This window comes from Cyrtonyx montezumae, unplaced genomic scaffold (genome assembly GCF_038088225.1).
Source record: "Cyrtonyx montezumae isolate F1298 unplaced genomic scaffold, pur_monq_1.0 scaffold_19, whole genome shotgun sequence".
NCBI classification, from domain to species: domain Eukaryota; kingdom Metazoa; phylum Chordata; class Aves; order Galliformes; family Odontophoridae; genus Cyrtonyx; species Cyrtonyx montezumae.
This window is the reverse complement of record NW_027071925.1, coordinates 6157168-6172599: the sequence shown is the minus strand read 5'-3', so window position 1 is coordinate 6172599 and position 15432 is coordinate 6157168. Positions and strand designations below refer to the sequence as shown.

Sequence of the window (15432 nt, the reverse complement as noted above, 5' to 3'; positions counted from 1 at the left end):
TTATTGAAGAGGTTTAAGTGTAGATCTGCAGAGCTGAACGTTTCCTGTCCTGGCATTTACAGAGTGACCTGAGCATGTAGGAACCTCAGTCCTGATAACTTTCAGGACTCCTAAATCACAGGGACTCTACTGTGGGAAGAGACAGCACAACATGCACCTTAAATGGTAGGGAAGATCAACGGCTCTTAATTCCAGCTGGGGAGAAGAGAAAGGGAAAGCCCAGTCCAGTTTTGCTGAATGACTTTTAGAAGACAGAGGCAAACAGGACAGCAAAGGAGGACAAGTGCCAAAGATGAATGCACATGAAAGGAAAGGGTGGTCTGGTGGTCTGTTTCAGTGACAGATATTTGCTTTCTTTATCCTCCAGGGAGACGTGTGGATTTGCATGGAGCTGATGGATACCTCACTGGACAAATTCTACAAGCATGTCATTGACAAAGGCCTGACGATTCCTGAGGACATCTTAGGGAAAATAGCTGTCTCTGTGAGTATGGGCAGGGCAAGGAGGGAAGGAAAAGGATGTTTCTTTTCTGAGCCAAGTCCTGCATCACCAGCCTCCCGGCAGTATTTGCACTGGGCAAGGTCCACAGGCCAGCCCACATGGACGTTTCTAGGTGGCTTCCAGTATTTGGTCTTGGGTGATGCCATTTATAAGCCATAAATACCCCAAAAGGTGCCTGTGCACACTGCCTTTAAGAGGTGGCACAGTGTCATGTGTGGGGAGGACCCCACAGCTCCTCTATCTTCCCATTAGGATTCTGGCACCCTGGGAGATCCCTTGGTGCCCACTGTCACCTCAGGGTGCAGGACACAGGAGGGATGTAGCTCCTTCCCTCCAGGCAGGTCCAGTGAGGATGGGGGGGAAGGCAGTCAGCATTGCCTCCCCACCACAGTGCTGCCAGCTGTGATTCACTCTAGATTTGTTCTTTCAGATTGTAAAAGCACTAGAACATCTACACAGTAAGCTCTCCGTGATCCACAGAGGTAAGAGCCAGGCTGTGCTGCTGTTTGTCTGTCCTATCAGCCTCCTGAGGGCTGGCCTTGCAGCCAGGCGTAGGGCTCCCAGTGTACCCCAGATGCTCTTATGGCTAGCAGAGGCCACGTCAGAAGAAATGTCTGCTGATTTGCTCTTTAAAAACTCCATGTTGGAGCTGGAGCTGGAGTGGAGGAGAAGTGGGCTCCAGCCTGATTGTGTTGGCAGAGAAAGGGCTGTTTGCTCTGGATTACATTTCCCTAATCCATGATCTGAATCCATGATGTGCTTCACCACCTCTGCAAAATTAAAGCAGACTTTTCCTTCTGACTTTGCTGTGCTCTGGATCAGGCTTTGTGCAGGCCTCTCCATTCTGGCAGTGACCTGACTGTCCCTAATCCCCATCTGTGGGCTTCCCCAAACACTAGCGGGGCACAGTGTTCCATACTCAACATAGAATCATAGAATATAGCTTCAAGTGAACTCCTGAGTACTCTCTTTAAGCATTTCTCTTTTTGCATCTGATAGATGCCATGAAAAAAAAGAAATTTGCAGTGTTGCTGCTTGATGCCTTTATTTCTAAAGGATCTTTTTGTCACAAAAAGGGAAAAGCCCTCTCTGGAGTGTGACTTTTGGGCCAAGGGGTATCCAAAGGGAACAGTTCAACAAGTGGCCATGGTTCTGTAGATACTGCATGTGGCTGGGGGTTGAGTTCATGCCTTCCGTGTCATTTTCAGTGGGTGGAAAAACACTGCTCAGCTTCTGGATTTCGGTTTGTTTGATTTCAACTGAAAACTGTCTTATTTAGAGATAATAACAGATGGGTGAGAATCTCAGCTACCTGAGGCTTTTGATTGCAAAACACTGATGAGAGAGTGGTTGTTAATAAACTGTAACCCACTCATCTCTGAAGAGCAGGACACAAAGCAGCTTCTGGTCTCCTTTTTCAGCTCTTCTGTTTCATAATTTATCACATGTAGGTAGATGACCTTGTTGTAGAAGTGACCTCTTGTTTCTGCTCCCTTTTGAGGATCAGTCCTGGGATGAGAGAAGATAGAAGTCTGTGCTGGGCATTTAAGCCAGATCAACAAATGGACTTTGTGCTGAAATTCCACCTGGGAGTAGCCCAGGCAGGGAGGATTCCCCACTGCACAGGAAAGCCCCTGTACTCCAAGCTGGATATAACTTTTGGGTTCATTCTGTGCCTTAATTTCCCTTGCTGATGGTGATTATAACCACCTTCATGAGAATTATGCAAATACAAAGGCACCAAGGATTACGAGGTCGTGATGGGAAGCTGATTAATCTGGCAGTAATAAATAGCTGAGACGCTTGCCTGATTTCCATAAGGTGTGGAGCACCCACACGCCTGCTGCTGCTAACATTGCCTTCAAGCTTGGGATCTTTAAAATTAGAGGCACTTCTGAAATCTTGATCCTCATCTCAGTTTACTGCTTCCTTCTTCCACTGCAACCCTTTCTGCTCTTCACCCTTTCCTGACTGCCTGTCCCCTTGCCCCGTGGGTTTTCCTTGTCCTGGCAGGAGAGCAGCCTCACTGGGGGCTCACCAGTGCTCCAGCCTTGCACAGGCATTGTCTGCAGTTGTCTCCAGCTCTGCAGAGCTTTTTCCCTGTGAGCTCTCTGATTTCTGTGGCCATCCCAGGCTTGCTGGGATATAATAGCTGCATACAAGGTTTCTTCTCACCTCCCCAAACCATTGAGGGGAGCATGCAAGTGAAGGGACACATGCAGGACATGCGACAGGCCCGTGAGGCGGTCACCTGAATGTGCAATCCCTGCAGCCAGCTGGGCTTCTGCTGTGTGTGCAACACTGGGGTTTGTGTGGGCACCTTTGGTGCCCTCTGCTGATGGGAAGCACTTTGGCTTTTTTGGCTTGGCTCAGCCGTCTGTGCCTGACAGTGACTGTGGTATGTGTTCCTTCTTGCAGATGTAAAGCCCTCTAACGTGTTGATCAATACGCAGGGGCAGGTGAAAATGTGCGATTTTGGAATTAGCGGTTACCTCGTTGACTCAGTTGCTAAAACCATGGATGCAGGATGCAAACCCTACATGGCTGTAAGTTGAGCTGCCGAGAAGCTGCATGTGCAAGCTGCTGTGGGACAGCCAGAGGAACATGAGCCCGGGTGTCAGGTCATCCTAAAGGGGGAAGGATCAGCCAGCAGAGGCCTCGTTTTGGAAGACATATCCCTGAAATTACTTGTAAAGGGGCAGAGAGAGAGATGGATCTCACAGGTCAAATCAGGTCTCCTGGGCACAGCTTCCTCCTGCCTTGTTGCCTCCCCATGACCTTGGGGCAAGCTCTGTAATTACTCCCTGTTGTGCTTTTGCCATTTGCCCTTTGGGGACAACAGTACTCTCCTGAGATGTCTTGCTCTCTGTAGAGTGGTTGCACACAGTGAGCACGATCCTGGAGAACTGAGGCTTGTCACTCCTGTTTGTGCCTCAGCTGTACCACTCCATTCCCTGGTGTAGGTACCATGTGCTTCTGGTGACCCATTTCACTGCCTGCTCCTACCAACAAAGATGTAGGGTGGCATCTGGTACCACGGTGACCAAGGGAGCAAGCTGCAGTATGGGATATGCGGTCCTAGCCTGACATCTCTGAAAGACCCCTCTGAGGTCAGGAAGCCCTGGGTGCAGGCATCACATTATGTCCATCCCTGTTTCTTAACTGTTTTACGTCTCTTTGCAGCCTGAAAGAATTAACCCGGAGCTGAACCAGAAGGGGTACAGCGTCAAATCTGATATCTGGAGCCTGGGGATCACAATGGTAGGGGGATCACAATGGTAGGACGATCTGGGGGTTGCAGCAGTGCTGGAGGCTTGGCTGTGCTTTGTGTATTCATTTTCCTCCCCATAGCTCCCTGACACTGATGGCAGTGGTTCCCTGGGAATGTGGCAAGGTGGGAAGGGGCTCACGGCTCTATGAGATACCAGCAAGTACACGGTGGGGTCGAGGAGAAGGGGGATAGAGCTGCTTTGCAAAGCCCTTGCTTCTTTAGATGCGTTGGCATGGCAGGACTGGCCCCTAAGGACGTCCAAACATTGGCCAGCCCCTTTTGGGTGCCCGACTTGTGGCTGTCCCTGTGGCTGTCCCTGCAGGGTGCTGTCCTGATGGGGACAGCCGTGCTGTGGTGGCTGCAGGCTGCCGGGAGATGGCAGCATGGGCTAAGGCAGTGGTGTCTGACAGCGCAGCAGGTTGGATTCCGATCTGAAAGAGCACTCCCAGCACTGTGTGCTTAGTAAAGGCTTCTCGGGGGAGGAGGCGTTGGGTATTAATAATACCTTCTGCACACCAGGAGAAGCAGTGTTCGGGGGGAGACCATCAGCTTGCCTTTTTATAGCACAGTTACCCTTTGCAGTATGGCTCCTTTTTTTTTTTTTTTAACTTGAAACCTCTCCCCAGTGACACGCAGCAGGATGGCAGTGGGGAGCACTGAATATGGAGGCTGCTGGGTCTCCTCAGGACTTCCCTGTGTGCTGGGGGAGGTTAAACACAACGTGTGATGTCTTGTGGCCTGGTGGGGTGGTGAAGTGCCACGTGCTCATGCACAGCCTAAAAAAGCCATGGATGGTGTGGGTACGTGGTGGTAGTACAAGCTGTCAAAATGCTGTGGGGTGGCCCCAGGGTGTCCATCCCCTGGGGCTGAGGTTGGGTGCTGTCTCCCCAGATCGAGCTGGCCATCCTGCGCTTTCCCTACGACTCTTGGGGGACGCCCTTCCAGCAGCTGAAGCAGGTGGTGGAGGAGCCATCGCCACAGCTCCCAGCGGACAAGTTCTCAGCAGAGTTCGTCGATTTTACCTCGCAATGGTAAACAAACCATCCTTGACCCCTCTCCCCTGGCCCTGCAGTCCCCAGCCAGCTGAGGCTGAGGAGGGCAGGTGCCACATCTCTGTCCCCATCCCTTCCTGGCTTCAGGACCATGCCCAGCCATTTAGAGGACACAGGAGGAAGGCACTAAGGAGGATTTCTCACCTGGTTGCCTGTGTATGGGCAGCACAGGGTTGGCAAACACAGGACACAGGGAAAGTGAGCAGGGCCCAGAAATGGCCACGTCCCCCTGCCACCCTGCTCCCGAGGGAAACAATGCTGAGTGCAGGCACAGCACGGAGCTTGCCCCGCAGTGGCCCCATCCACGGCCACCCCGCTACCGGGGCCCTCCAGCTGCTGCTCTGCTTTCCCTGGGGCTTGGAGCTGGAAGCAGCAGGAGAATTTGGCTGTGTCGTAGGAAAAGGACTGGAGCAGATGAGCGCTGTCTGGAGGCCGGGAGCGCTGCGTGAAAGCTCAGGCTCTCCCAGCACCCGAGGACACTCACAGCTGCCCTCGTCGTATGGTTCACAGAGAGCTGGCAGCGGCCCCGCAGCTCCTGACTGCTTCTCCCTCCAGCTTCCCTGGAAACCGCCTGGGAGGCGTTTGTATTTTCCAGGCGTTGCAGTGCCATCCCCCGCTTGCCAAGTTGGCAGGTGGATGGTGGTTTTGTGGGACAGCCAAGAAAGGACGGCAGATCGACAAATACAGAAATGTGAGCCTGTTCCCGAGCTGCCAGCATCAGGGCCTGGAGCCCAGCCGGCTCTGCTGTGACCCAGGAAGGGGATTATCAGCCACTCCTGCCTGGGGACTCTAAGTACTGACACTGGGATTCTTTGGAGTCTTGTCCAAACATGTTTTCAAGGTCCCTGCATTCAGCTGCACGCCTCTACCAGCCCGCACTGGGGAATACCTGCACACTCCCACGCTGCTCTGTGTCTCTCGGAGGTGGGAGCTGGCTTGGAAAAACCCTCTTGCAGAATGCCCACCGTTTTTGCAAGACCCACGCTGGGATTTTGGACCAGCTGCCTATCTCTCATGCTGCTGGCTCACTGCTTGTTATTGCAAAGTTGCCTGTTTGTGCCAGGCAGGCTGTTTTTCCCCACTGAATGGAGGCATATTTTGCTTTTGCAAGCATGGTGTCTTGCAGCTATTGCCCTGAGCTGGTTTTAGAATGAGAACTCCTCGGCTGTTTTTGGTGGTTGCAGTGAGAATGACACTGCTGAGCAGCACTTGTATCTTGAAAGCTCATGCTCTGTTGGGTATATAGCCTTTCCTTTCCTTGCAAGTCCTACCACCTAGGGTCATTGAAGACCCCTCAGCCCGTCAGAGTTGGAGTCAAATGTGTACTTTGGTTGTGGACTGTAGTAGTTTTGTGCTGTTGGAGTCAGAACTTTTGACAGCAGACCAAGTCACATCAAGTCAGTGTACCAGGTCTGCTCTGGTTTAAGGCTATGTGCAGTTCAACAGGTGGCAGGGTGAACTGCACCATCTGCTGTGAGGGACAGTGAAGCTCTCATGACCTGTAGCTAATGCAGGGAAGTTCCTGGGACATCTGAGCTAGCGTAAGATCCAAATATGCTCTTTGTTCCTGAAGATTTACATGGATATCAATAAAGGGTCAACAAATTTCCTGGTTTTAGTAACTTGGGAAGAAGGGTTTTGTTTGTAGAGGGTCTAAATTAAGAGGATCATACCCAAATCCTGCTTTTGGACACACCCAAGCTTGAAATTCACCTTAGCATCTCAGCTTGTGTTGCTTTCGAGCCCAGAGGATGTAACACATCCCGTACCTCCAGTTCGTCGATATTGGCACGTATCATTACTAGGTTCCTCTGTTCATTCACAACATGACACTAAACACGAGCCCACTACACACAGCCAGCAGGAAATATCTATTCAGTGTGTGTCCTTTGCTTCCTCTGGGTTCCGTCAAATCCCAGCAGAGTAGCAACTTATCATCACTGAGGTTCTCACTTTTGTTTTGCTCAGTGTGACACCTTTTCCCCACCACCGACGTGTACGTGTGTGAAGATCTTTTCAAGTTGCTCCAAGTGTCTTTCCTCTAAATACACTGTCAGGAAGTGAGTAGCGATTACGTCCTGTCTTTTAAAAACTATTTTCTGCAGGAGGGAAACCAAAATAACTTCCAGCTACAACTCTCCAGAGCCATCTGTTGTAGGAGAGGAGAAAAAAGGATGTCCCATGTAACCGTCCCCACTGATAACAGCGTGCTGATAAACAAATAGTTATACACGTGCTTTGGAGCCACTCGGTCACTGCTCCAAATCAGAGGCTGCAGCCATGCCTCTAGTTGCTGACCTACTGGATAGTACCCCAAAAACCTATTGTTGCTGGTCCCCAGCAGCAGGCAGAGTGTTGACTGTTGTGTAGGGTGTCTGTGGACCCAGGACCTGGAGCACTGGTGTACCCAGTAGCTGTATTGGTTGTAGGTGTCCTCAAGGCCTAAGCTGTTTGCTTAGGGTATGGATAGGTAGCTGAGCTTACTCTGCATGGGCTTGAAGCCTTGCTTTTGTCACAGTATAATTTTATGGGCTTGTTTAACTTCCATGCAGTGTGTAACGTTGAACATTTTTCTTTTCCTTCTTTTCATTAAAGCTTGAAGAAGAATTCCAAAGAACGGCCAACGTACCCAGAGCTTATGGTGAGTGTGCCTGGACTGCATAGGTTGGGAGCTGAGGTGGGTCGAAATGGGATGCTGAACACAGGGTTTCCAGTAGTGGCTGATGATTTGGGATACTCAGCATCTCAATTTTCATAACAGAAATGAGAATGCTGGCACTTCAGTGTCTTGGGAAGGTGCTGTGAGACAGAGATGCTCTGGGAGTTGTCAGTCAAGTGCTGTTCCAGTCAGATCAGAGGAGAAAAAGTGTGAAACAGTGAGCAGGTTTGCTAAGGGATATGAATGAAGCTACAGAGAATTGCTTAGCGAGGGTAAAGCGTTTGTGTGATGTCTTCAAACACTGAAGCCAAGTGCTTGCAACACGAGTGCTCTGCATGGGCTGAAGGAGCAGAGCAGTCTGCTGAGCTCTCCTGCCATGGTGTGTTGGGGGAGGAAACTTTGGACAGAGCGATTCCTGAATGTTAGGGACAGAGACAAGTCTGTGAGTAATGATTCTGGTTATTGAATCTTGTCTGCTGCTTAGAGACTGTGAGCATGTCTAGGAAGGAGGGCTAACTGAGGAAGAAGATGCTGATAAAGGCTTGCAATGAAGGAAATGTGGAGCAGTGCAAGGCTTCGAGGTCAGATGCACTTAACTGCTGAGGAACTTCCAGCAGTGCAGACATTGACGTAACTCAGTCAGTTCTGGGCTAGAGATCTGTGCTGAGATTTTTCTGCCAGGGCTCCAAAGCTTCATGGCCTGTCTCTTTCCTGATGTTGTGGTATTGATCCTGGTGCTGCTAAAAGCTAACCAAAACCAGGGGAGCTTGGGAAGCCAGTATTTCACTCAAGCATCTGGTCTCTTTTTCACTGTCACCTGGTTGACGGCTAAAGGAGGCAGGAGAACAGCTCACTTTGTGCCTTCCGAACGAGTATCCTGCCCTTAGGATATGCATTGTGTCATCCAGGGGGTGACATCCTCAGCCTCGCTGCTGCTCTGCATGGAGGTGTTGGGACTTCCATGGTGCAAAGGTGCCAGGGTTGGAGGTGTTCTCCAGCTGCAGGACATGCCAGAAATCCACACACCTTTCAGGAGTGAATTGTAAGCAGTAAATAATTCTGTGGCATCTCTTGCTGGACCCATGTAATCTAATTTTTCTATATATAGATATGATTTACACACATTTTGCCCAAATACTGGTTTCGGACAAAGAGAGGCTTGAGGTTTATGTGGTGTTTTTGTTTTTTGTTTTTTTGTTTTTAATTATTGAATAAACACATATATATTTTCAGCATATTTCTGAAGTTTGCCAAATGGCCTTTTATCAAAAGGTTCACCGGAGCAGCTCCGTCTGTTGCAGCATTAATACCCATTGGCAAGCGCTTGTATTTCTATTGAATTAGGTTCTTGGATCACCTCTCTCCAGTGTATCTCAATGCTGTGGTATTTTATGGCTGACATGAATGTTGTGAGGTCCTGTTTTTGAGGGTTGCTGTTTTGTTGTGTTTTCTTTTTTCTCCCTCCTCTCTCTGTTATGGCATTAAGTTGTGGTACTGGATTGGACTTGCCATTTAGACCAAGTCTGCTCCCTTGCTTTCCTGTGGAATTGAGGTTTCTCATGGAAAATATGACTCTGTGCTATCTTGAGCATCAGGAAAACTGATACAGATGCTTAATTTCATGTAAAAAACCACTTCCCCAGGTGAAGTGGAGCATGAAACTACTGTAGGACTCCTAACTGGTGGTCTGCATGTTGTAGGGAGCATTTCCCACCCAGCATGGGGTGGGGGGTTGTGGTGTATCTGGAATCAGACATTGCAGAAGGGTTGGGTTCATGGAGAGACAGGGCTGGAGGCCACTGCTGCCACTCATGTCAGATGCATGGTGCATCTGTGCTGTGGTGGTCCTGCTTTGGGTGTGAGTTAGCTGGGGTGTGAAAGCAATGGCATCTCGATAGGATAACAATACAGCAGGCCGTTTGTGTCATTTATCTGGGAGTTATTTGGGATGCTTAATTCCCGTGATTTTGGTCACCAAACAACTTTCCTCTCAAGCCCACCTCAGAAAGTTTCCATTCTCTGCCCCTCTTCTCCCTCCACTTGGCTGCTGCTGTGAATGCTTGACATAGCCAGATCCTGGGGACTGGGGCGGTGGCAGCTTTGGGAAACCCTAGATACCCCAATTTATCTTTAAAAATGTGGCTTGAATGGAGAGAGTCAGGAATCAAACCGAGCTCCCCCAGCATGTGTATGGGAAGCACAACTGTGTTTTGTGCAGAGCCAAGGTCGCCTGGAAGCCCTACAGGGCCCAAGCTGCCATTTGGTTCTCTTTAACACTCTCAGTACAAATAAATACAATTGACTTGCAAGACAGTGGGTGTCAAAGAGTGTTTTGACGATTTCAGGTGGAAGCTGGCTTCAGCTGATGCATTGCAGGCCCTGGTACAAACTGTGTTGCTGGTGCTAGCAGAAAGGAGCTTCTGGGGGTCATTCAGTTGTGTATTTAAATCCTTCCACGTATTTTTCCATTTGTGCTGAAATGCAGGCAGGATTTTTCTGGCAGGATGTCTTCCCATGTTGGTCACGATTAAGTAGTTAAACATCCAGCTGGGGATGGCTTTCCAGCCAGGATGGCTTTCCCCTAGGCGGCATTTAGGGGTAAGGTAGCCATCTCCTGCTGCGAGAATGAGCAATTGCAGGGAAGAAATGAGACTCAAAAGTCACCAGAGGGTAAATACACAGATAAAGCAGGAAGCTGAGGGAAAACCCACTGCAGTCAGCCTTCCTGCGAGGTTTTCCCTTGCTCCCAGGCTGCTAGGCACGATGTGCTAGAGGTGTTGTTCAGTACTCTCTGTTGCTTCGGGAGCAGCCCAGGTCAGCCCTCCCAGGCAGGGCAGGGTGGAGAGAGAGAGCACGAGAGCATGGCACAAATCCACAGCCTTTGTGAAGTGGCCCCTTGGGCCCTCCTAGAAGTGTCTCAGCTGCAAAACATGGAAAGCCCAATATTATTGGGCTTTATTATCCCAACCCACCCCTACCACGTCCACTGACCACGTTCCTCAGTGCCACATCTCTGCAGTTCTGGAGCACCTCCAGGGATGGTGACCCCTCCACCTCCCTGGACAGCAGTGCCAGTGCTTGACCGCTCTTTCAGAGAAGAAAAGTTTTCTAATATCCAGCCTGAAAATGATGCTAGCAACATTATCTAAAAAGGTGTTAGATTTGGTCCTCAGCATTGTGAATATTAAACTTTTCTGTTTTTTTTCACTCTCCTTCTCTTCCCAGCAACATCCTTTCTTCACCCTGCACGAATCCAAAGAGACAGACGTCGCCTCTTTTGTCAAACTCATCCTGGGAGACTGAGAACTGGACTTTATATGAATTGCCCTTCTGTGGACTGGTGGGTGCAGGGGAGGGGCTCGTGGCAGGACTTGTCATGGAAGCACCAACAGAAAGTCGCCGTGTTTTGTTTTGTTTTGTTTTAATTCTGAGAAACCCCCGCCTCGCCAAAGTTTTTAAAAGGGTTCTTTGGTATCCATAGTGACATAGAAGGAGCTGGTTAGTGAAATGAATTTTAATAAGGTTGGTAACCTTAAAACAAAAACAGAACAACAGCAACAACAACAACAAAATTGAGTGATTTACATATTTAATGACAGTCAAAATCCCTCTTCCTAACTTTCTCCTCGTTCCCTTTCCCGTCCTCCTGAACCGGAATTTGCTTTGTCATGGTAATAGGTGCTATGGTAGTCATGAAGTTGTATGTAGATCTATATTTTGTCCCTTCCATTATTTTAATATTTATGTTAAGTGCTTGATGGAATAGATTTCTGTTTTATATGAGGATGAATGTGTGGTGATGATGATGATTCTAAATGAGGCCACAGCAAGCAATAGTCCTAGGGCTTTGCTGGGGAAAAAGGTGTCAGAGGAAAGGAGAAAGAAGTGTCTGTGTTGTGGATAATATTTAATGTGCATCCTAAAATGAATTTATAAACAAGGATCTCAGATCAGCTCCTCGAGCTGCCTTCACAGGGTGCGAGGCAGTGTCACTGCATGGGAGGGAGCCCTGGCATTCCTGAGGTCACCTCTCCACCAGAGACCGTGCTCTGAGCCCAGGCATGATGCTCTGCCAGCCTCTGCATGGGGAAAGCCCCTGCCCTACGTCCCGCCCCTTACCCTATAGGACTGGGAAGGTGATGAGGTCTGGGGTGGGAAGATACTGTTGGGTGAGTTTCTGGGATAGGAGTCCCAGAGGGAAACGACTTGTCCGGAATGTTGCACAAAGACCAGGAGGAGCCTGGTCCCCACCAGCCCTTGTGCCCAGCAGCGTTGCAGTGTCTGGGGCTCACCTGGGCTGGGGATGTGCTGCTTTGGGCCTAAAAGGGCATTCCTCTCACCTCTTCAGATAAGAAAGGCAAACAATCTACATAGCAGGATGCCTGGAAGAGCAGGGATAGCTCAGTGCAAGTTTCCAGGGTCGTCTTGGCAGCAACCTCCTGTGTTTGCCTTCAGCCTGCACCCTGTGCTGGCACGCAGTTTGGGCAGTGTCCACCTCTGGTTGGGATGCTGGAAGCAGCCAGGAGTTCTGGGCTCCAGCATGGGCTGCAGGTGTCCCTCTACCAGGGCAGCAGCTGGGAAAACCACGCAGGGAAACCACAGCCCACCTGTCCCAGGAGCTTGTTGCTGTTGGCCAAGTCTGCAGAGAAAAGCTGCTAGCCAAAGGCTGGAGTGTGGAGGCTATCTGGGTGGGAGGGGGAACACAGAGCCACTCTGCTTTTAGGTGATGTGGTTACTTTCCAGAGAAAGGGAGGACCACGGCACTGTGAGGCATTACTGTGTCCAGAGCGAGGCCGCTGGTGCCAGCTTGGTGCTGGTTTGATTGGACCAGACCTGCACGGCTGCCTCACTGGGCTATGAGTCCTTTGCCTTTGCCATGGTTTCTTTCCCCAGCCCTGCAGGATGCCTGTGTGCATGGCTGCCCTGCAGCCTGCATGTGTGCCTCGTGCCTCTCTGCATGCTTCCCCTCCTCAGCCATCACTTCTGCACAAGCTCTCAGAGCCAAATCCAAACTGGATCCAAGCTGTGCCTTGCAAGACAGTGCAGGATGTTCCAGCCTGGAATCCAGCCCTTTCTCTTCAAGTTTAGTGGCTTCAGTCTCCATTAGTGTAGGTTGGGCTTCAGGACTACCCTGAGCACCCACCTAGGAAGTGATCTCTTGGAAAGGGCAGATTTTAGAGCGGGGACCTTTGAATGGCAGGGTAGTACCACTAGTGCTGGGGACACGCAACTGCTTTGGAGAGGTGCACATAGACACCACCAGTGCCTGGGCTGCTGCTGCCACTATTATGGCTGTGGCTGGCAGAGCCTGCCAAGGTGGTTGTGAACCCTACAACAGTGCTGCTCTGCCCTGGGGCCATATCATAGAATTGGAATCCCAAATTGGAAGGGACTCATTGAGTCCAGCTCCGTATTGAAGGTGATAGGAGTGTGTTGCACATCGATCCTTGTGCTCCTCCACTGCGAAGCAGGGTGGGCAGGGTGCAGGTGACTCCTTACTGCCAAGGGCTCACGGGTCGTGTGGGCTTTGGGGAGGAGGTTCCCCTTTCTCAGCCCCTGCTTCACGAGCCTGCCGGCCCCCAGTAACAATAAGCTCCATATTTCACTTTGCGTCGAGGAGAACCTTTCAGGTCACATTGTGTTGTGGGTGAAACGCAAGGATGTTTTACTCCGCTCTGTAATTTTAAAAGGCCTCGCATGGCTCGTAATCTGCCCTCTCATATTCCGTGGTGTGTGTGTGTGTTTTCTCTCTCTCAGTTTCTCGGAGTCACAGAGCTGTTTTGATTGATTGTCCTCAGCTGCAGCTGAAAGTCCGGCCAGCCAGTTTATGGAGTTGGTTCCAGCATCAATTCTCGCTTTGAAAAACATGACATTTAAAACCACCCTTTGGTTTTCCTACATATGGATCTGATGCTTTTGTTGAAGATTGTTTTTGCTACTTTTCTCCTGGAATATAAGTCTCATTTGGACGCCGCATCCCCTTGACCTCACAGCACCTTTATTTCAGTGCCATTGTAATTGACAGGTTGAATTTATGAGATACTGTCAGAGTTCAGTATTAATAGCAGATATTAATGTCACCAGCCTTTTCCAATAGAAAATTAATGTCAGTGTTGTCTGCAGCTAGTAACCCTCTAAAATGATTCCTGCATGCCTCAACACTACATGCTGAGTGAGTTTTTTATGCCTTTTGCTCTTGCAGTGCTTGGGCTGTCTAATCCCTTTGTTTTAATGACATTACAATAGAGCATGCAACAAATCACTTCACTTCCTCCTGATTCACCATGACTTTGTTCCTTTAAAAGTCATTTACGTCAGCCCAGAGTAAGTGCGAATCCGTATGACCAGTGTGAGTAAAACCAGTGATCTGTGTGATTGCCACTATGGAAGGTACTTGGTCCCTGCATCCCTCACAGTGGACACAAGGCTTGTCCTGAACCAGGATATTCTTAGAGAGAAGCCTGAGCTGGTGGTCTTGGAGCAAGGAGGAGAGCCAGGGACTCCTGCCTACATGGCTGCAAAACAAAAGTTTGACTCTTTGCTCTTCCGTTTGATTGCAGACTCTGTAAAGATGAAAGGGTTTCAGTCAGTATTCAGAATCTTTTTCAGACGTAACCTGAGCACAGGTTTGGCTGGGAGAGGCATGATCTGTGGGATATTAAGCCTTTCCCAGCAACCGTGCCCCATGTCCTGGTGTTGAGGCTTGAAGCTGTTCTTCCAAAGGCACTTTTTGTTTTCAGACGGTGCAGATCTGTGGGCAGCATGCAGGGTGCTAAATTGTCCCGAGTCAGGATATTTAAATTGCAGAAGCAGCAGGTCTCATGCCACAGACCTGAAACAAACCAAAACACCCCAGGGAGTAAAGAGGAGTGAAAAGCTGCCCAGAGCTGAGTGCTGAACCATGGCTTGGACCAGCAGTGTGAATGAATTCCAGCTCAGCGAGACATTTGCAAGGCAGGGCCTCTCTGCTCCTCTCTTCTTAGCCACATCAGCAGTGATCTGGCTGTGTGAGACATGAATAGCCCATCCCCATGGCAGGAAGGAGGAGACCACAGGGGCATGATGTTCATCATCTATTTTTCTCCAGCGTGCCAAATTCCTTACAACTCCTGGTGTTCTTGCAACCTCTTGCATGCGTGAGGCTTTGCCATTTCTATGGGTCTTGAACTGGGGCTGGCAGGAAAGCTTCTTTCTGGATCCCCAAGAGCTCACTGTCCCTTGAACTTGATGGAGAAGTTGGAGAGCATTTGCTGGTTACTGTTTTTGAAGTCCACCCTGCTGTGGTGGGTGGAATGTCCATTTTCTCTGGAGATTTTCCAGGTGTTCAAAACTTCACACAGATGGCTTCATATTGTATTTCTGCATTTTTCCCTGACTTCTGTTGAGCTTAGTGGCAAGGAAGGAGGCACTTCTCACTTGTTGAAGAGGCAGGACTGCACTTGGTGGGTCACTACTTAGAAATAGCACTTCAAATAACTCAGTGCAGTTGAGCTTGCTGTTCTTCAGCTGGTGGGGAAGGAGGTGGTCGTGTGCCTGTTGAGTCAGTGTTAGGTGCACCTTGACGTGGGAAGGGACTGCAGGACACTCACTCATGTGATGTTGCAGTGCCCAGCTCCAAGGACAGAGACACCCGCACACACAGCTGTAACCAGGAATGTTTCCATGTTTGCAGGAGCCAAGAATGTACCTGAACATTTCCCTTCTTTCTTAGACGTTTTGGAAGAGGAAATCCCACTCAGCTTATGCGGCATCGCGTTAGTGGCTGGTCTGGTGTGGTTCAGACAAGGTTCCCACCAGCTCCCATGTTTAATAGGCCTCTTTTTTATTAAAAGCAAAACCCAAACTTCTCTCAGAAAATTCAGCCAAGATGCTCTTTTTTTTTTCTCTCTCTCTCTTCCATCTTGTTCCTCTTAGAGGAACTCTGGGAGCCAGTCTTGGTGCTTTCACT

At 49.7% G+C, this 15432-nt stretch overlaps 1 protein-coding gene across 1 annotated transcript in view; it reads left to right on the top strand.

Moving 5' to 3' along the window:
- Window positions 1-11270, top strand: part of MAP2K6 (mitogen-activated protein kinase kinase 6) — a 34219-nt gene extending 22949 nt beyond the window's left edge. Inside the window, exons 6-12 of the mRNA XM_065735397.1 lie at window positions 368-484; window positions 933-984; window positions 2921-3048; window positions 3686-3763; window positions 4665-4804; window positions 7421-7466; window positions 10710-11270. Coding sequence (XP_065591469.1) covers window positions 368-484; window positions 933-984; window positions 2921-3048; window positions 3686-3763; window positions 4665-4804; window positions 7421-7466; window positions 10710-10787 — 639 coding nt within the window. The 3' untranslated portion in view covers window positions 10788-11270. The remainder of the gene's footprint in view (window positions 1-367; window positions 485-932; window positions 985-2920; window positions 3049-3685; window positions 3764-4664; window positions 4805-7420; window positions 7467-10709) is intronic.
- Window positions 11271-15432: the final 4162 nt, after the last annotated feature.